At 35.3% G+C, this 21290-nt stretch overlaps 1 protein-coding gene across 1 annotated transcript in view; it reads left to right on the top strand.

Moving 5' to 3' along the window:
• Zdhhc8 (zinc finger DHHC-type containing 8) overlaps window positions 1-21290 on the top strand; it is a 28134-nt gene that overhangs the window by 3976 nt on the left and 2868 nt on the right. Inside the window, exons 3-8 of the mRNA XM_085944448.1 lie at window positions 2014-2168; window positions 3333-3505; window positions 4586-4780; window positions 7155-7368; window positions 13282-13499; window positions 14024-14275. Of these exons, the coding sequence (XP_085800574.1) occupies window positions 2014-2168; window positions 3333-3505; window positions 4586-4780; window positions 7155-7368; window positions 13282-13499; window positions 14024-14275 (1207 nt within the window). The remainder of the gene's footprint in view (window positions 1-2013; window positions 2169-3332; window positions 3506-4585; window positions 4781-7154; window positions 7369-13281; window positions 13500-14023; window positions 14276-21290) is intronic.

Genomic DNA, 21290 nt, shown 5'->3' with positions numbered 1-21290 from the left:
CTTGCAAAATATTTAAAGCAAAGAAGTAATTTTTAGATAAGTTTTATTTATTAATTCATTCATGGAGTGTTTGTCAAATATGTTTACAAATCCTTTGATATGGTGAAAATAGATGAATTTCTTACAAACGTACATTGCCCACCTTCAGTTTGGGCAAACCCGATATCGAGTTCTTAAAGTCAGACAACGTTATCTACAAAAAAGTGTTTTTTGTTTTTTTTGAGATAACGTTATTTTACATGTACGGCTATATGATAGTCAAACAACGTTATGTCAATCTTTTTTAATTTCTGATTAAATCGTCAGTAAAGTTTAACGCTAACTACATAAGTTAGCCTTGTTTTCATATTTTTTTTAAACTATCCCTATAAATTTTAACATCATCATAAGCAAGATAAATGTACAATACACAATAAATTATAAAATATTAACATTAGCTTTTAAATAAACATTTCCCTTGTTGAGTTACAAGAATCTAAAATAATGATTTTTGGCTCTCCTGTAAAGTTGCACTTTTGTAGATAGTGTTGTTTGACACTAAGCCCTCGATATATAAAATCTCATTGGCTGAAAACCGCTCCATACTAATCAGTCGATACCTCATTGGCTGCATACCATTTAATATCAATATGCTGACCAATGAATGTTTTACAAACTATCAAAAAATGCGTACGTATCAAATCTGTGTGAAGTTTGCTAATGGTCTATCCCAATAATGGCAAACCTATGGCACGCGAATGTTTTATTTTGAAAAGAGAAAAAAACCTACAATAATTAAAAGGAAATACAAAGAAGTTTTACAAATAAATGTACCTATAAGTAAGTATATAATATTGAAAAGTGATGACGACATAGCAATGCATGTTTTCTTTGGTTTTTAATATTATTTTTACCAATAATATTTACCACTCGATGCGCAAACGGAATCGACGAAAGTCATGCAAGAATGACAGATCGCATTGGATAAAAAATAGCAGGCAAATACTCTTCAAGAATAAGCATATCTGCAATAACTGAAAGAATATTGTTACAAATACGGCAGTAGTTTCAGATTTGAAGGCAGCTACGAAATTGGTAATCCAATGAACTGGAAATAAATGTCACTTAAATGGTACCATCTCCCGGTTTTGGCAGCGCACACAGTACTTACCACAGAGTTAATAAACAAAATAACACTACGAGACTCTTTAGTTGTGATCAAATTGAGACGCATGTCACGGCGACAAACGTCTGTGGTTTCGTCATTTTTCAGAATATTTTGAACGATCACCACCTTTCTAAATTCAATTATAGAGAGTGCCAACTGTAATGTATTAGTATTTTGAATTATTAATAATTATTCATGCTAATTTCATGCGTACGTTAAAATTACTGACAATATTATATCTATAGATAATATTTTGAACAGAACCCAACCTGCAGACCATAGATAATTGACAATATTCTTATAGAAACTACATAGTGCCAATAACTAAAAACAAAAAATGTGATTTTGACATGATTCTAAAAAGTGTAGACATATAGAAAATGATGAAAACGTTCAAAGCGTCATGCAGGTGTCAATGCAGTGCGGTTCAACGTGAGGTGACCTTATTGTTGTTTTGGTGATTTCGACAGATTTTGCCAACTGACAATGTTCGTTTAAAGGTTCAAAATGTGCTACGGGATAGGACCATCAGTCTGATAACATTTTAAACATCAAGAAAAATGACATCACACACTTTTTCCCATAACGGCAGCTTACTGTGACGTCACGTGATAGTCTGCGTCATGCACCATAATATATTTCGCGCATGTGAGGCTTTGTGATATAACATTTCTGTTTTGTGTATAATTAGCAAGCACTATGAACACATAATATTATTATATTAATTGAAAATCGTATGTATTTTGTAAATCGTAATCTTAATATTGAATTTCAAATTACCAATGCTTTGCTGCCATTATATTATATATATATATTAAGTGAGCTATGTTGAATCTATTATGATGATAATACACGCATGATTGCAGCGCCCCCGGATGAGGACCGAGACGACATGAGAGCGCCTCTCTACAAGAGTGTGGAGATTAACAATATCACGGTGCGCATGAAGTGGTGTGCCACCTGCAAATTCTACCGCCCGCCGCGCTGCTCACACTGTTCAGTCTGCAATCACTGCATTGAGGTCTGCTCACCATCTTATTATTATAGTCTAGCAATAGTTAAATGAACCACTCATACCGTTAACTTATCCGTTTATGATAATCTGGGCATCGCTGTAAAAGGTTGTAATACTAAGTAAGGATTATAATACGTCTGTAAAGTCACAAATCAATGGGCTTAGTTCTTCGTGATAAGTGATAAGTGATGTGCACATCTTCATACAGTAGGAATGAAAGCTACCGGTGATTAATATTTGGTTGTAATAGAAACTATCAAGTCACGTTGTACAAGGCCAAATAACAGATGAAGCAAATGTGTACTGGAATGGAGCCTACGAAACACTAAATAAACCTGATGACACCTGCAATCTTTCAAAATTCCACATGCCAGCTTATGGCAAGTAACAGAAGTTGGAAGATAATTCTTCTTCTTTTTTGACCATGTCTGCTCGTCAGTTGGAGCATATGGACACCACGCGGCCCTCCAAGAATCCCTGTCGCTCGCAAGTCTACTCGCATCTTCGCAGATCATGCACATCATTATTTATCTGCATATATCCTATGGACGGTATTAAGCGACCTTCTAGGGTGCCAGAATTTGTTCAGCTTCAAAACAGGCTGGGGAGGTAGAAATTCTCTTCCAGCACCCGTGGCAGGTGGTCGAGCCAGGTTTAACGTCACTTCACTCTCAGTGTATTGAAAGGCTTCATAGTCTGCTCTTTTATCTTCTGCTTACTTTTAAAGTTATACCCTGTATCCGCAGTAACCATCTGTAACCTAAATGGTCACTCTGTGCCTCCGTAAAGTTAATATAATTAAGTCATTTAAATAGTCGTTGCATCATATTTCAGCTATTGTCTTGTCATGCCAGCTCGCGTAACCACCAAAGAAAATAATATATGTCGTAAGTTGTAATCATTCTAATGTATCATCAGAATTTGTCTCCCGCTTTTCCCTGCCCAACACGCTAATGTGGCTAGTGCAAATTCAATCCGACTAGTGGAGTGTGCTCTAATATTTAGAAGGTTGGGCAACTGTCAACGACCGAGCGGATGATGTAAGGACAACATAGATGACAGCACTGTGTGATACGGTAAAGTACAGAAGACTAAGGGAGATCTGTGTCTCGGACGAAATGAAAATTATATTACTTCATTGCGTTTAATTCTGTTTTGTTCTACTTTCAGACTTTCGATCACCATTGTCCATGGGTGAACAATTGCATTGGACGGCGAAATTACCGATTTTTCTTCTTCTTCCTGATATCGCTGTCGATCCACATGCTCAGCATCTTTAGTCTGAGCTTAATCTCCGTGTTGAACAGCAAAGAACCAATCTCCAATGTCGAGCCCATCATAGCGTATCCTTCTACTTGTTTTATAATTTATATCCGCACGCATTTGGAAATGGAATGAAATTGCTAATTGGCAGAGTAACCAATTTGCAAATGACTGTTTTGGGCTAAAATTATAGCCGAGAAAATTTTATTAGGTATTTTAAAACACGGAATGTTGTATATCTACTGTTTCCATACCATAAGATTTTGTTCAGCATCGGCACAAACTAAATGCTTTGAAGAAAGTGCCTGAGAGTGATGCTACAAACCGAGGTCACTAAAACTAATGATTAAATTAGTTGCAAGTCATTTTGCATTGTAGATTCATTTGCAACAAACTTTCCATTGTTATTGTTCACATCTGTCAAATTTGCAAACATTTTGAAACAATTTTAGTTTCGCTCATTTAGTGAATTTTATTCAATTTGCAGATATTGTTAAGACACAATTAGTATTGTTTAGTATTACTCTTAAGCCCACTTGAAACCATAGGTTACGGGCTAAAATCACTCTTTTGGAACCACAGCATAGACCTAATGGACTGAGAGAATGGCTATCTGTTCGGAAACCTCCTTGATGGGTGGCAAAATTTACACCGGAATATAGAACCAATGAAACATACAGACAGTACTGGGCGTTAGCTAAATTTATTTATGACCATTTTATAGTCTTGTACACATTGAATTTATCATATTCTATTTAATAGGTACTGAATTTATACAGGACTGTTGCCATAGTAATATCAATACTTCGATTTTATTACAAAGCCAGCTGCTTCACCATGGCGATGTTTGATATACCCTCGATCCCGTAAACATTAGATTTAATTCGTATGAGTCATAGGCAGACCGATAGCTCAATGGAAAAGATCAGTCACTAATTTTATTTCAACGCCCATTAGGCCAACTTTTTTTCCATGTTTTCTCTAAGGTATTTCGAAATGATATACTTAAGAAGAAATTAACATTCTTAAATCTTGTGCTATGCAGTATTTAATAAAAAAATTATAATTTAATTGAAATATTTTTAGAAGTGGGCAGTCGGTATTAATGATTTTATTTTTCTTGAAATAATATTTCCTTGACTGTAAGTTAATGACCACAGGATAGTGATAATGGGAATAGTCGCCCTGCTAGCTATTCCCATCTTTGGCCTGACGGGGTTCCACATGGTGCTCGTGTCTCGGGGGCGCACCACAAACGAGCAGGTGACGGGCAAGTTCAAGGGTGGCTACAACCCCTTCTCCAGAGGATGCTGGAACAATTGCTGCTATACTCAGTTCGGCCCGCAGTATCCTAGGTATCAGTTTTGTTTATACTACAACTTTTGTAACACTAAATTTCAATGGCTCGACTAGTCTTCAGTATTCAATGGCCTTTATGACAGGTCACTTGTATGTTTTAATCAATGATAGAAAAAACCATATTTTATAGAAATATAAAGACAGTCTAATTAAAAATGAAAGTGATGTTGAAATAATTAACGTTACTAGAATTCGACACTATTTGAATGAATTGCGATAATTTGAAGAATTATAATGTTTGCAGGACTAACAATCGTCACTACTATGGTTCTTTGTAAATGTGTCGCACTTGATAAAACTATCTGCATGCCGTTTTGCATTGAAGATTAATTTGGAGCAAGTTTCTCATGTGTTGCCTCAAGATAAAAATACCTCACGCTACCTACTGTTTAAAGCCAAGCCTGTCATAAGCTTTTTATACAATGAACCGTTATTATTTGGATGAAACCCATGGCAAGCAATTTAGATCAGATGTATGATGTTTTCGTGTGTCCCTGTCTGTGAGGACCAGAGCTTTAGCCAGGCCAACTTTCATGGACCGTTTTGATATGGCACTACAGTGCAATGGGGGTTTTGAAAAATTTAATTCGTGTTATATTAAAAAAAAAATACAAATTAGTTTGGTGCATATTATGTCATGTTCTTTTGCCATTTTGTTAATGTTTCTTATCTCTTAAGCTGACAATGTTTTTCTTCGTCCACATATTATTATTTGAATGATTGTTAACAAGTGACCATAACACTCAAGCCAAAATGCAAGCAATAACCGCCCCTAATTGGCTAGAATGAAAGATTGCCCTGCAATCGCATTGTGTAACATTGGCTTTGGGCACTGCGGACATTTGCATTTCATTAAATGCGTTTGATTGAATGTGTTACAATTAATTGAATTTTGAATTATTGCGGGAAATAGAAACGTAACGCCGGGTAATTAAATGTAGTACAATGAAATTGGACTGAATAAAGTGAACGCAAAAGCGGGAAAACGTTTATTCCGGGTATGCAAAATTAGGGTTCTATTGTATTTTAACATATTTTGTCCAAGCCTGCAATTTTCCCCTTTGCGATGACCATTCCGTGATTAATCTTCTTTTCACAACCTTCGGTGTTTGTACTATCTGACAACAAGATCTTGTCGATAACCAGAAGTCGCTGTAGTCGACTAAACAGGAGGGGCTTGTTAGTTCACAGTTTTGATACGTGGACAAAAAGTTCTTGTTCGACCTGTCCGACGACAATATCTCGTCGATAACCGGAAGTCGCTGTAGTCGACTAAATAAGAGGGGCTGGTTAGTTCACAAGTTTAACACGTGGAGAAGAAGTTCTTGTTCGACAGTAATACAAGAGCCAAGGACAAAATCGTCAACTAGCTCCAGTCCTCCTTGAAGTACATCATTATTGAGCAACTGACTGCTTCCGATGTGTCATGATTTTTATTTTAGCCCACAATTGCACAACGCTTTCCAATTACAACTGCTATGATTTTAAATAAAAAATTCATATATTATATAAGAAATACTTACTAACGAAATTAAGTAATAAGATTAGTTGTCGACTTAACGAACATTACTTTTTTAAGGTCATTCGCACATGGAATTTTTTCAACCTGTGAAGCATTACATTTGAGGATGTTAATAATAGATTAGACATGCGTCGTTCGCGAAACCGAAGGTCATCACAATGATCCATACGGCAGCTTCATTCTCTCTAAAGCTCGTGTCATTTAAAATGAATTATCTCAAGTCATGAGGGAGCAAGAGGTTAAGAAGGTTCCAGTGTAGACACAGAGACAGATATTGATTGTGATCTGTGATATGAATGGGAGACTTGCGGAATGACTCATGTTATTCCCGAGTTATATTGCGTAACTTTTGTAAGGAATTTTTATCTTGTGATTCAAATGAATTTTGAAATGTAAATAAATTCACGTGATACTTTGCCTGAAACACATTCAAATTATTTTGGGATCATTTTTAAAGTTGGTCGAAACTTAACACAATGCTTACGGGCCCTTTTAATTAATTTTGTAATTAACGTGTTAATTTGCATTTGAAAAGTAATTAGCAAAAACACAATTTTGTGCGGCCCGTAAGCTATGGGTTAAGAAATGGCGGCTGATGGGTATAACCTATTTTCCGTTTCAATACTATCTTACTGACAATAGAGCTGGATTAAATAATTAATGAACTTACATACAATGGAAAAGTACTTCGTCAACCAGAATCATGAAAATATTCAACAAAAAAATAGTGAAGGTAACCGACAATGAATCTAATATATAGCCTCGAATGTAATTGGCTCAAATTTTTCTATTCACATTTAAGCGACTCATTTCTCATGAATATAATTGATTGTTCTTGCAATTTCCAGTTTGCAAAGGATGTCCCGGTCGGCAGTGAAGCGAGGCGTGCTGCTGGGACCGGGAGGAGGCGGCAGCGGCAGCGGTGGCGCCCCATCGGCCATCAGCACCATCACGGCCAACAACCACAACCAGAGCGGCAACCAGGTAAAGACGTACACGGCCGACAACAACGGCACCGCCCATCGGACCGCCACCAGCGCCGCCCACGCCCACTACAATAAGGTGAGAGCCAGCACGCTGCCCCCCGCCCCCCTAATGCATTCTCCCAACCATACATATGCACCCTGTGATATGGCACCCTCCGATGAGTGTCGCACCTGGAAAGTCCCATTACAAACTTGCTTAGCTGAAGCGATTTATTTCCCTATGATTTTAACATAGGATGGGTGGTTGTTTTGCAATAGATTTCTTCAACAGCACTATGTATAGTATATTATGGGTATATACTCAGACCCAAAAGCAGCGATTCCACCGCAGTCCACCAACTATATTAAATATATCTGAAAAAAAAATAATTAACGCGGTAAAATGGTTTCATTTAATTCTTTAACAATTCCTCAATGAGAACTGTCTTTGCAACTGAAGTTGACGAATCTGGAGAACATGCCTAATTAATATCTGACTTTTGAGAAATATCTGCCTGCATAGAGGTCAGTCATATTTTAGGTCAAAATAACCGTTAACCAGGAAATAATTCCCGTAGAGACGAGACTTTGCATGTGCATAGTTCTAGTGCCCAGTATTAATATACCAAAAATTAACACTCGTGCTGTGACAGACGTCATCATTTGTAAATATCCTGAGATAAATAAAGGAAGGGAAGAAATACTTTTACAGTCGTAATAACATTTGAATACTTCCTGCGTATGATTTATATGCAGGACCATACGCCGCCATATCACATTTTGCATATTATGTTTGTAACGATTATAATGCTAGTAATTTTCTTTGTAGCCATTTTTATTTTGATGTTGAAAATACTTCATAATATACAATATTGTTTTTATACTTTTCGTCATATTTAATAATATCTTTCAATTGTTTATTTTTGCATTTATAGAAAAAAAAAAAACCTGAATCGATTTTTTTCATTATGTATTATTACTTTGTCACTGTGTAGTAAGTACATTGTTACAAGTATCATAGTTCACTGTCAATTTGATTAATTGAATCGACCATTAAAATGGTGTCAATTGAGATGATGGTGTAAGACCAGCTAAAAACAAAGATGATGTAGTGACACAGAATGAAGCAATAAATTCGTTATCGATGCCTTCCACATTGTACCTATAATGGAGCAGTCGACAGAGCGTTCGGCCCTAAGTTCACATGTGCAGCTGAATTGAATGAATAACAATCATTCGTTGTAAAATATCTGTCCGTTGTGAGAACAGCACGGGTAGCGGATAAGATCCATATCGGATTGTAGAGTCAAAGAATTCTAACTTGTCATGCAATCCATTTTTATTCAGGTAACCCAGTGGTAGTCAACCTTTTTATACCTACCGCCCACTTTTGTATCTCTGTTAGTATTAAATTTTCTAACCGACCACGGTTCCACAGTAATGGTGATTTATAAAGTAGGAAAGTAACTTTGCTTTATAAAATTTATAAAGCTGAATTACAGCAAGTTAGAGCATATAATAATAATTACTTACCAAATACTTTGTCAGACTTCTGCTAAGTTTGGTTTTCATATCCACCACTATAGAATTTATGTTTACTTTCTTCATCATATCTAATTTCTAATAGTTCTTCTTAGCAAGTTGTATCAGGCTCTTCAATATTTGCGGTAAAAATATTTTTCATCCAGTCATACACCTTCAATTTCAAAATATCTTCAAATCGTTTTTCCATGTCCAATTTAAGTTCGTTGAGGTGGCTACTGAATCTGTCAATGTCCTCTGGAGTTACATCATCTTTTATAGATGACAATAATTCAGGAAAGTGATAAAATTCTCTCTTCAATAGATTATAACGTAGTAGTTCAAGTTTGTCATTAAATAATATTATATGCGAGGTCGATACAAATAGTATATTTTCTGAAATTTAAATTGTCACGGGGGAATTTTATGAAAACGTCATGTAAATGTTTTTAAAACCCCTACCGCCCACCATAAAAGCCTGAACGCCCACTAGTGGGCGGTAGGGACCAGGTTTACTACCCCTAAGGTAATCTGTAGATGTAATATATATAATACAATCCAATTGTCAGTATATGATATATTACATTATACATATTACCTTGGAAAAGACCCTTTTAAGAAGTTTTTTTAAATCATCATGCACAGGTGTGTAGTGTTAGTCACTTATCATCACCTTGTCAATGAATTGATGAACTGGCCTACAAGCCATCTTCGTAAAACAACAATACTCTGTGCATCAAAATTATATCACGCTCACACTTTTTGACACTTATATGATTTTAATATTCCGTGTAATGCAATAGAGGCTGCTTATTCACAAGACGCCGTGTACAGCCAGTGAGGTTCTATTTCGCTATTGTACAGCTAACTGGACTAAAAGTGAACCCAAATTTATACCATTGACAAAATCATACTACTGGGCCGCCTCATACTAAACAATGAATGCATTGAGACAGTGGATGAGTTTGTCTACCTTGGATCTAACCCTGCAGAGTACCGATAAAATTATGAGCGTTGAAATGAAGAGGAAGATCGTCAGCGGTAACGCGTGCTACAATGGGAGACATGGACATTAACCCTCAGTGATTGAGTATAATAAAATCTTCTTTGGTTCCATTTGCGAGGATGGTTCTACAATCATTAACCCTAAAAACTCTTCGAAGAGCTTGATGTCATTAGATTTATCAAATCTTATTGGATATTCATCATCTTTTTGCTCCTACAATCTCTATTTTGACTAGTGTTCCTTATTAATATCACAAAGATTAGGATCATAGCTAACTATTCATCCCGGCAGATCTATTCCAACGTAACCCTTAGCTCTGAAATTTTTAAAAATCAGGATACATTATGCTATGATGTATTCCGAGCATTATGTATCTTCGCCGCAATTTTTAGGGTTAGTCAAACATCACTTGTAACAATCTCAAAATTAATAAAAGTCAGTGACAAGGATTCCAGTTCCAAAATAATTAAGGAGTTGAAAGATTCAGTTTCCGTTCCATTTTGAACTCTGAAATATATACATTACACAATATTGTTAACTCAGAGCCGACAAAGTAACAAGGTTATTATGGTGCTAGGTGTGCGCATAGTTGGAATAGATCTCGCAGTTTTGTGTAGAAATCATTTGTTGATAATCTCTTCATACATGTAAATAAATACGTTACACATTGTTTATAATTTGTTATTATATTAATAGTCAGTAGATTGATGTTTTTTTGCAACCGCTTCTATTAGACGATGCTTATGATGAAATCTTCAATTCACATAATTATTGTACAAAGCACTTTCTCTTATCTACTTATCTTTCAATATACTTCACTTTTTGTAAATAATTATTAATCATTATTGTTTTTGCACAAGTTAAATGTCGTATGACCGTGTCGAAACCAATACTTGTGGATTGAAGTACGCTCTCAAGTCTGGCTCTGACCCTTATTCTCTTCTTCTTCTACTATTATGAACAGTGTCTCCAACTGATATCTGGATATTTCGTCCGTGTCGTGTTATTTCTACGGTTGCATGTTCAATTATCTGATGTTCGCGTGGGAAACAGTCCACTGTAGTGTGATCAAACAGACTAGATTATAACTACATATTCTTTAACTATATTGTATCAGTGTAATTAATGTATAGTGTATAGTTTATATGATTCAAAACACTCGATTAAAAATCGATTGCATTTTGGAGTTGCATAATTAGGCTAGATAAACTGATACAGTGACTGTACGGCTTCTTTATACTACAATAAAACAAAACCGACGTTTGAAAATAGATGCAGATTATTTACAATAGTTTTTTCGCCGTTGAGTCATATGATATTAATTAATTCTTATCAGACTAAAGTGCTCCACAGACAGAAATGATACTGGATGCGGGACAATTTCTTATTACATTTACGGTAAATGAAAGCCACCACATGACGGTGGCATATCAAGAAAAGCGATTTTATCACTATCGGTAGACCCCTTCGGTAATGCGGTATCGCAGTGGAAAGTAATTATAGATATGTCATCTGAGGAAGCGACAAGTCCACAATTCAATATTTTCGGGAAACAACGTTTTTATGTTTCAAGCTTCAATTATTTGTTTTAATGTGAGATTATTTTTTCCGTTGTATTCTATGTCGAAATTAGAACCAAATGGCAATTCGTTTCAGCCGATAAACTCTTAAATGTAATAAATATAGGCAAAATTCAATTGGACGTAGCGCTATTTGTAGCTCACTTTTTAATTTACTCCGCATAAGGCACATATTTCCGTAGCACTGTCATGAGTTTACCAGATGCTACAGCATGGGAGACACCCTTTTCAATATTGAACATTCCCTTATTGGTTGACTTAAACACGCGCGAAATCGACCAAGCTTTATATAATATGAAACACGGACTTGGCGCTTTTTGTAATAAATCGAGACTTAAAATATTTTTTTTCGTTGGGTTATGTCGCGTTTTAGAATTTATAGATTAATACATATGGTGTCCTGTGATCCGAATCCTGGGTCTGGCAAGTACACATATTGTTTTTCAATATGTGTGTGCGTCAGGGTATGGACCTAATAGGTTGAGCAAGTGGCTAACATCCATTTCTCGTAAAAAAAAAAAATCTGTTAATACAAACCTCTACTCTGTGGAGGCCCATATGATCCTATTAGGATCGGACATGGTCGGAACATATTGTGTAAAATTATACAAAGAATACGTGCGTATTTTTTTCTCGATTTTGACCAAATCTGGACTTATCGCTTTTTGGAATTAGACGTACTTTTGGCAGTTGCTCTTGATGAGGAAGGATTGTGAAGGAGGAATGCCGGTGGTCGTAGAGAATCTATTCTATTATGATCTCCCCATGGCTCATGTTGACTCATCAACTATATGTGAGTATGACTTACATCAGCGGTCAATCATCAATGTATCAAGTATCGCATTAGTATGACAGTCATGTCAGTAAATAGCGATACTGACTCTTACGTCCTGAATCCGGTATCGTGCCTGTCTGGGTGACCTTGAATAGCGGAATTACTCTAACTATTCTTTCATATAAGTTGCCCCCCTTAGATTAGAATATCACAGTCCTCATGGTGAATAAATTATTCAATTGGATAAACCATTATGTACTTAGTTAATTACTTAATTTGTGGTTTATAAACATTTACATCTGTTTGCGAAAGGCAAAGGGTGATATTGTGTGGTTTCAGTAGAATTTCTAAAACCAATGATATTTCCTATTTGGGGAGCGAGTAAGATCCACATCAGATTGTAGAGAAAATGAAAAAAACAAACTAATAATACATTCGTTATTATACTAATATTTTAAATAAACAATGCCAAGGAAAAATGTCGAACAAAATGATCTGTAATACTGTGTAACATAATATTATTATGTGAGATAAAGTGAGATTTGTTTTTGGGAGGATGGATAATTTAATCATTTGTACAACTTATTGGGATCACATGCTAGGTCGGAACATTAAATTTTTTTTAATAAAACATTATATTTCTTCTTCTATTCTTTCGACCATGTCCGATCCTAATAGGATCATATGGGCCTCCACGGAGTGGAGGTTTGTATTAACAGATTTTATTTTTACGAGAAATGGATGTCAGCCACTTGCTCAACCTATTAGTTCCACACTCTGACTCATACACAAATTGAAAAACAACATGTGTACTTGCCAGACCCAGGATTCGAACCTGGGATCCTCGACTCTATAGGCCGGCGGTTAAGCCACGCGGCCATCGTGGGTGTTTAATTATTAAACATTATATTTAAGAATGTAATATTTTTTATTAAGCGATGCAATTGCATAGTTTTACCCAAACCGTAGGATATTAAATTGTTTGAAAAAAATATATAGTACTATCAAGTAGGTTAACTGTAGATAGTATCATGCAGAATGTTCAAGTGTACCTCGGTATCTTGAGTAAAATGTATCTGCATAGCATATAGATTAGTATGAAAATATTGCAATGTGTGTGACATGCAGCTGTCTCCTGGTCGCGAGGGCTCGGACACGGATATGGACCCGCAGGCGTCGCAGAGCGTGGACTGCGAGCCGACGCCTCCGCCCCTGCAGAGGCACGGCTCCAAGAGCAACTTCTTCCTGGGACAGGCGCAGCCGCAGGCTCAGGACACCCAGCTGGTACCGCAGAGGGCCGCACCGCCACACCACTTCCAAAGGCACAGTCCGCACTCCAGGAATAGGTAACAATATTTTTGATACTCATAATTCAATTACATAATACGTATATAGAAATACCAATTTCCGTTCTTGGAATAGTAATAATAGTCTGATTATAGATCTAATAGTCTGAAATCGTAGGAATTGTGTAAGTAGGTGTGACCTGCACGATGAATAGGGTAATTTTTATAATACTGAACCTCTTAATTCCAAAATGGCGGAGAAAATTTAAATGTTCTATAATTATTACTGTCTGATTTTACTTATTTTCAGTTTGGACATGTATTTTACGGAGATAAATAGTAGCTTGAAGTTAAAATTAACATTTTTAATTGGAAGCCTTTAAATATCAATATGGTGGCTAAAAATTAACGTTTTCTTAATTAATGTCTGATTGGACTGATTTTAAATTTAGTGTTTCAATGTATTTTATGGTGCTAAATACTAATTCTATGTTAAACTTGATATTTTCAATACACTTGTATTCCTTCAATCCTTATTGGTCTAAAATGTGTTATTGTAACTTGTTGCATGTATCTGTTCACAGAGGTTACTTAGTAGAGGACCAGCAGGTCCAGCAGCAGCTCATCCAACAGCAAATGCAGCAGCAGCAGCAACAGCAGATGCAACAGCAGCTGCAGCAGCAATTACAGCAGCAGTTGCGCCAGCAGCAGCAGCACATCGCCATGGGTCTGCACCACCGCCCCTCGCCATCGCCCACGCCCACCCCCACCATGCAGCAGCGCATCAAGGCTCTCGGCGTGCCGACTCCCCTCGCTGTCAGCAGCCCCGTCAGGAGGTGAGATACCATCCCTTCCGTTGCCTTTCCCCGTCTAGGCGGCATCACTTGGCTGCTTCAAATATAAACACTGCACTATCCAATGGATGACACTATTTCAAATTCAATTAAGTGACTGCTCAATTACAGTCACAGTCACATTGTCAAAATTCCTTTGTATTATAGTGTTTTTTTTCTACTAGGAACAGCCAAGCTATGTTATATTAACTTACGCAAGAAAAAAAACTAGCAATTTTGCTTTTGAAAGGTCCCGAGTTCGAAACCCGGTCAATGCAACAACAGATCATTTTCTGATTTTTCAACTGACATGTTTATTGGGAGGCTCGAGTATTTACAACAATTTTTTTTTATTTTTCCATTACGATCAGTTTTTGCAACTTGGGTTTCGTCTTTCAGTACCTTCAGGGTGCTGATAAATTTCCAGCAAGTACCCTCAGTCGATCATATTAATTTTATACAGTAAGGTATATTGTAATCGACATAATATTATGATAGTATTTTTATATTACTATTTTTGGATCTTTATCAATAATTTTAGTGTCAAATCATATTCACATATGGATTAATTTATTGGTGTGGTATAAAAGCAATATATTTTTGTCGTATTGTCGTGTAATTGAAGGGTTAAAAAGGCAACATGAATTATATCCACGGATGGTATTCTCGAAATAATCATAATTTTTTTGGAAATTACTACATATTGTCAAATATAGTTGCTGTGTAAGTATACTAATATGTAATAAAGGAGTCATATTTTCTGAGATACAGAGGTTTAAAATTCTCAGTCTGTCTCAAATCATAAAATAATTTTTACACTTTATTCATTATCAATATTGATGTTTTGACAATCTTGTCTCGTGAACCAAAAAAGACACTCCATAAAGATAAACCGAAAAAACTTTTCTACTTACTACGTTTGAACTGAAAACTATAAAATGAGCTGTCAAATATTAGGTGCAATACTAAAAATATTCATCGTATTAAATTTTTCCGAAATGTAGATAATTTTAAATTGTGGAAATATCCATTATGCAATATTTTTCGATACCATGAGATAAAAGCGCCCCGATTTCACAGCAACTTGTAGTGGATTGTGGCATACACAATTGAATGCATAATACATCGATGTGGACTTATTCATGTTGTGTTTTAAACTTCTCATTTATGGCTTATTTTATGCATTAAATGGCTTAGGATTGTGATGTCCCAAATTGGTGGAAGGGAAAGACACAATAAAATCTATCGAGTATATTGAACTCAGTACTTCGTTGACTCATTGGACATGCGCAAATGCGATTTCTTCCAGTTTGTAGGAATTAGGCAGGAGTAATGTTATTATTGTTACGGTTGCTATTGTCGACTGCACTGACATCGACAATATTGTGTTGCTTTCTCCTGTTTGGCGCCTGCCCTCTGACTACATATCTCATGTTTTCTGTCATAACTGTCGAATCTCATGATAATATTGTATTTTTATAATAGACATTACAATAGATACACAATCTCAATATTAAAGTAGACACATTAGCAGAATTAGTCAAAGACATTAACACGAATTCGCAGTATGCTCTGTATTACGATATAGGTAGAATTAATTTTTCCATACAATGTAGAATGTTTTTATATGTGGCAATATTTAAGCAGACATATAAATGTACCAAAATTATGGTTTGATAGTTTGGACAGAACACAATAAGGAGTGTGAAGGTTGCCGAGTAAGACATGGCAATACAACAGACGCAATCTAAACACTGTCGGCGATAGTGACAGTATACACTAAATTAGTCTTATTAGTCACTGTGTGCAGGAATAAATCGGATATGCGCAACTTAATTATTGTAAGCAGTACCACCATTACAGCAGAATAGGATAACAATGCTCTAAAGACATTAATGCAGAATTTCAATATCCACTCTTCTTATTGCAATCAAGGTAGAGTTCATTTTTCAACTGCATTAATCTGTTTATGGAAGATTCAAGTTTGAATTAACATAACCAGATGTTTATAAGCAGGGTCGTGTACGAGGCCCTATTATATTCAGATGCAGTCTCCGTTAGTAAGATTATGAAGTACCAAAACTGTGAGAAACAAGGAATTAATTAATTAACTTCATTTTTCAGTATATAGCAGGTGTTTGTTACCGCATTAGTTAAATATATTTTGATTTGTGTCCCATCTCAGATAAACATGTCTTGTTATTTACACATTTTAGGCATCATGCTTTTTTGTATACAGTGTGTATTTTCGGAATCTTTATCACAAAATGTTCAGTGATTGTTTTTTATTTGCAGAACTTTGGAATCACGCCAACAGATCAGTTACCCGCTATATATAACCAAAGCATAAAATTATCTTTTATTATTCATATATATAATATATTATTCATATATTTTTTGTATAATACGTGTGAATCATCTCTAGGTATCGAATGAAGATTTTCATTTACAGCTTCCAGTGCCTGGATCGGATAAAATGATTATATTTATATTGCTCTTTCGCAATATAAATATGTGGCTTCAGCATTTATGTAGACAATGTCGGCTAATATATAACGAGTTGTTTGAAATCAGAAGTGGAGAACCGATTACTGTTAATTTCTTTAGTTTGGAAAAATATAGTAGTCAATTTAGCCGTTCACCGCAACTATAATTACATACAATAAACCATACTGGTATAATGTTATTAATATTTTTTTCCGTACATGACCACAGATAAGCCTTGTCTCAACCTGTTGTACAATAAATTACTAGAGTAATTTGGAAAGTTTTGTTAAAAAATATTTTTTTTGGAACAAAACAATTTTATTTTTCAATATGGTCAGTCTTTTAGGACCGTCTGAAAAATAGTTTTTGTCCAGTTCTGCAAAATAGTCATCGATGACATCCTGATTCCCTATGAAATTTTTCAATTCGTAAACAGGAAGATATCACTCAGAGCAACCATTTCGAAGCACAATTCATGCAATTTGTGGTTGTAACAGTCAATTCATCTGATGGAAGAACTTTTTAGTGTATTCGAGTTGCATCTTTGGTCGATAGTCAACAATCGCAACAGTCGTTGTTCTCTTAACTTTTTCATATCTAATTATTTTAAGGATATTGTGCACCCATTCACTTGAGATGTCCACAGACACAGCAACCTAGTGCACTTGAGGGTCTTCCATTATACTTCCATGGATTCTTTCAATGATTTCCACGGTGACCTCAATTGGGCATCCGATTCATCTTCGGTGGTGCTACTACGGCTACATTTAAACTCATTTATCCAAAGATAAACACCAATATCTCATTGCCGTTTTTAAATAAAAAATCTTCTATGACAGCACAGAACTGGTTTTTTTGCATTGCTTCTGAATTGCGAAAGTGTGCGTTAATTTTAAAATGGTTCTCAAACGTCAACTACGCATCAAATCCTAAGTGACTCAACAAACTTTTCAAACTATCCTCGTATGGCAGTTAGTATGTCTTGAATTTGAATTGAAATATGTTGCTAAATTTTTGCTGGTAGTATTATATAAAATGTAATCAGTTTGAACTGATTCATTGATACATGTTATTATTATGTATCTCCTTCTGTTTTCAAACATCTTGAGTTATATTTTTTGTTCTCTGTTTGGGTACGGAATGAGATTTAACAATGCCTTTCAACCTTGTCCACCGTCATATTGTGCTACTGAGATTAAGTAGGTATCTATTTAACAAAATTAAAACATTTTAAATGAGAACTGCGCCCGTCGTGGACTAGTCGACAAATCTATCCATTCCACAGTTTAAAATTCACGTAGTGTTGTATTATAATGATAAGAAATATTATAATAAACATACTCTATTTGGTAGTGGAATATTGACATAGAGAATTCCTATTGTGCACTCTGCTGTGATGATTTTAATTTTAATGCGCCGGCTAGATGGCAGCGACTTGCCTGTGCGGTATAGACTTTGACAGCGTTTTTCGGTTTGCGTGAGCTTCCGTTTTCCCGTCCATACACACGGGATTCCCGATACAAACCGGTTTGCACAGGTAAGCTTGTCGTAAAGCATGAGCGTCTAGCCGGCGCTTAACAGTTAAAGAGAAATCTTCTATATACTTATATACTTGACACAATCTTCATCACATTATCTAATTTATGTGGTTGTAATTAGTGTCAAAATGGTAGAGCAATGATTGGACTTTCCGGTGTCAATACAATACATATAAACATGGCCAAAGTATGGGAAAATAACTATTTATATTATGTGAAAGAAATTTTATTGTTTTTGTTATAAAAGACTGAACTAACCAAAATTTATATATAGGTCAGCCTTTTTATTGTTTTTTTTGTGTTTGCTGACTTCATTCTGCGCATCTATTCTATACACAAGACTGCTTTCGGCCTTTACGGCAATTAACTAGGGTAGGAAAGTATCGAAATATCAACACTTATTGTAACAATTACAATAAGTTAGTTGCCAATACTTTCCTACCCTAGATAGTGGCCGAAAGCAGTCTTGTGTATAGAATAGATGCGCTGGTGTACAATAGTTAATTAAAACATAATGCATCTATACATCAAGCTATGCTTTTACTATAATGTAGATATACAAATTCTAAAGAGTGTGGTGCTGTTGCCATAGGTAAAAAGTTTACAATTTTGGTAAGAAAGTTTCGAGTAGAAGGATTCAGAAAAAAAACTATGTTTATATAATATAAATTAGTTATGCTATGATTTCATAATGGTCCATTCTTTACCATTCGATAAATGCTAAATGAATTAACTAAACTTTTATAATATAAAATATGTTTTTGTAATGACAAACGATTTTTCATATCTGCCTTGAAATTAGTGTTTCTAATAACAGCCAACCAACCGCCTCCTCTTTTAAACGTCGATTCCCAATCGATTACATTGAATTTAAAACTCTTTGAATCGACATTCTTCCCCTTTTTAATTTTTCTTATTGACGTTTGTGAAGGTTCAGATGGTAATCGATCATAACAATTTGTCTTTGGATTAAATTACTTGATATATTTTTGCAAAATGTGTTTTAATATAATATAATTGTTGATTCTGTGATACTTGTTAGATTTTATAACAATAATTATTGAAATGGACAGTTTTCAATTAAAACATTAAAAAAATAACACGCGTAACAGAATTTTTCTGTGCAGGCATGCAAATGGTTCGAAGGAATTTGTGAAGTCAGGTTTTATTTAAAAATTCAAATCGTATCAGATCGGATTAAGAAACGATTATTTTATGATTACGATATAAATATTCTTTATTAAAATTGATACAGAAGTTAAAAATCACATGGAGCACTTACACTTGTGGCGCTACCATTTCTTTGTTTGCCTACGCAAGATGTTAGCAACACGGGGTGGGGTATAGACACCTACAGTCAGTTCATATACTATACTCACGCCAGAAGGCATCTGAGAACAACTCGTACACGGGCTTACTCTACTGGCTCATCAGTTTCGATGGAGAAGGGAGCATATGATATTTAGAAACAAAATTTGGTCTTACATTTACTTCAGGTGATTTTATGTTACAGCGACTAAAGAAGTTTCAATTAAAAATTTAACAATCATTTATTGTAGTTCATATAGGATATTAATCACTGCTGACAGATGGCAATATTTTCATGATACCAATCGCATAGGTATGATAAAAGAGGTGAAGGAGAAATAATGCGTAATGATAATAGCCAGTATTACAGTATCAATAATGATACAATGTATAATATATAAGATAAGGTGTTTATCTTCAGATACCGATATATTATATGGTAATGGCCCGAACACGTTACCATCACGTCACATGCTGTCACGCTGAGATAGTGATTCATTGTCTCTGTCTTAACGCTTCTATCTCAGCGTGACAGCATGTGAGGTGATTGTAATGTGTTCGGTCTATAAATGACACTTCAAGCATAAAGTAGATTGACAATAATTAATTGAAATAAATATAAACAAAACAAAATTGAACACATCGGCATTTGTTTGTACCATTTTAATTTATTCGTTTCTGTGTCACCAAGTTTTTAAACTTTTGGCGGGTTGCGGAAGTTGTAGATCATTACATATTGTGTGAAATTAGATATTAAAGAATATGCCTGTACTTTATATTGGAATATTGGTTTTTGAAAATAGACCCTTCGTATGATAAATAAAAAATATATTTGTTTGACTGACTATTCTGACTCTGGTACCTGATAACTTTTAAATGATTCTGGTAAAGATTAGGAATTCTTACACCGTTGTTTTACATTGTTCATTGTTCACAGTGGACGCAATTATATGTTATTATGTGCTTATTTTACGTGTTTGTGTGTTTATCATTTGTGTGTCACACCTAATTATGACTAATCCGTACCGTTTGGTGTCTTTTTGTTTGTGCTTTTTTGGCTGTCCGGCGATAGGTGGACATAACAAAATCCATTCAGCCATCTCTCGAAATGGTAATACTTGATATCAAATATGGAGTATGCTATCTCTGTGTGCGGGCTGCGGCTACCGGTAATTCGCTTTGGCTGACCGATCTCCGGCTGACTCCTTCCATGACTCATCAAAATCATCTCAGAACCTCCATCTTGTTACTGGCTGACGGCGTAGTGTATTCATTTGGTAACGGAGCGTTGTCGCTGTTTGAAATATTAGGGCCAGATGCATAGTCATACTCGAGTGGCATCATGTGCCACACGCCGAGTGTGTTTGGCAGATGTATTGAGAAATTGAAAACACAAGTGACGGCTGCGAAATTACATAAATTTCGTTGACAGAAATTAAGTAAATATAATATTGATACTATTTACCAATTATGTACACAAATGCGGAAGACTATCAGTGTAATAATTTATTATATTATTCAACCTGGCCAAACCGGCAGTTTGAATTTTTTTATAAGCATGCATTATATACATTGTATTTGACGTAGTGTTTCAGTTCAAATAAATGTAGCTCTGAATACAAGGGACACTGTATCCGCTATATGTGCATTTGTTCAATTAAAGCAACTGTTACATTCTCTATTTA

Source organism: Rhyacophila brunnea, unplaced genomic scaffold, assembly GCF_057557595.1.
Source record: "Rhyacophila brunnea isolate RB1 unplaced genomic scaffold, BYU_Rbru_1.0 scaffold_17, whole genome shotgun sequence".
NCBI lineage: Eukaryota > Metazoa > Arthropoda > Insecta > Trichoptera > Rhyacophilidae > Rhyacophila > Rhyacophila brunnea.
The sequence above is the reverse complement of the archived record's forward strand: the minus strand, read 5'-3'. Positions and strand labels throughout refer to the sequence as shown.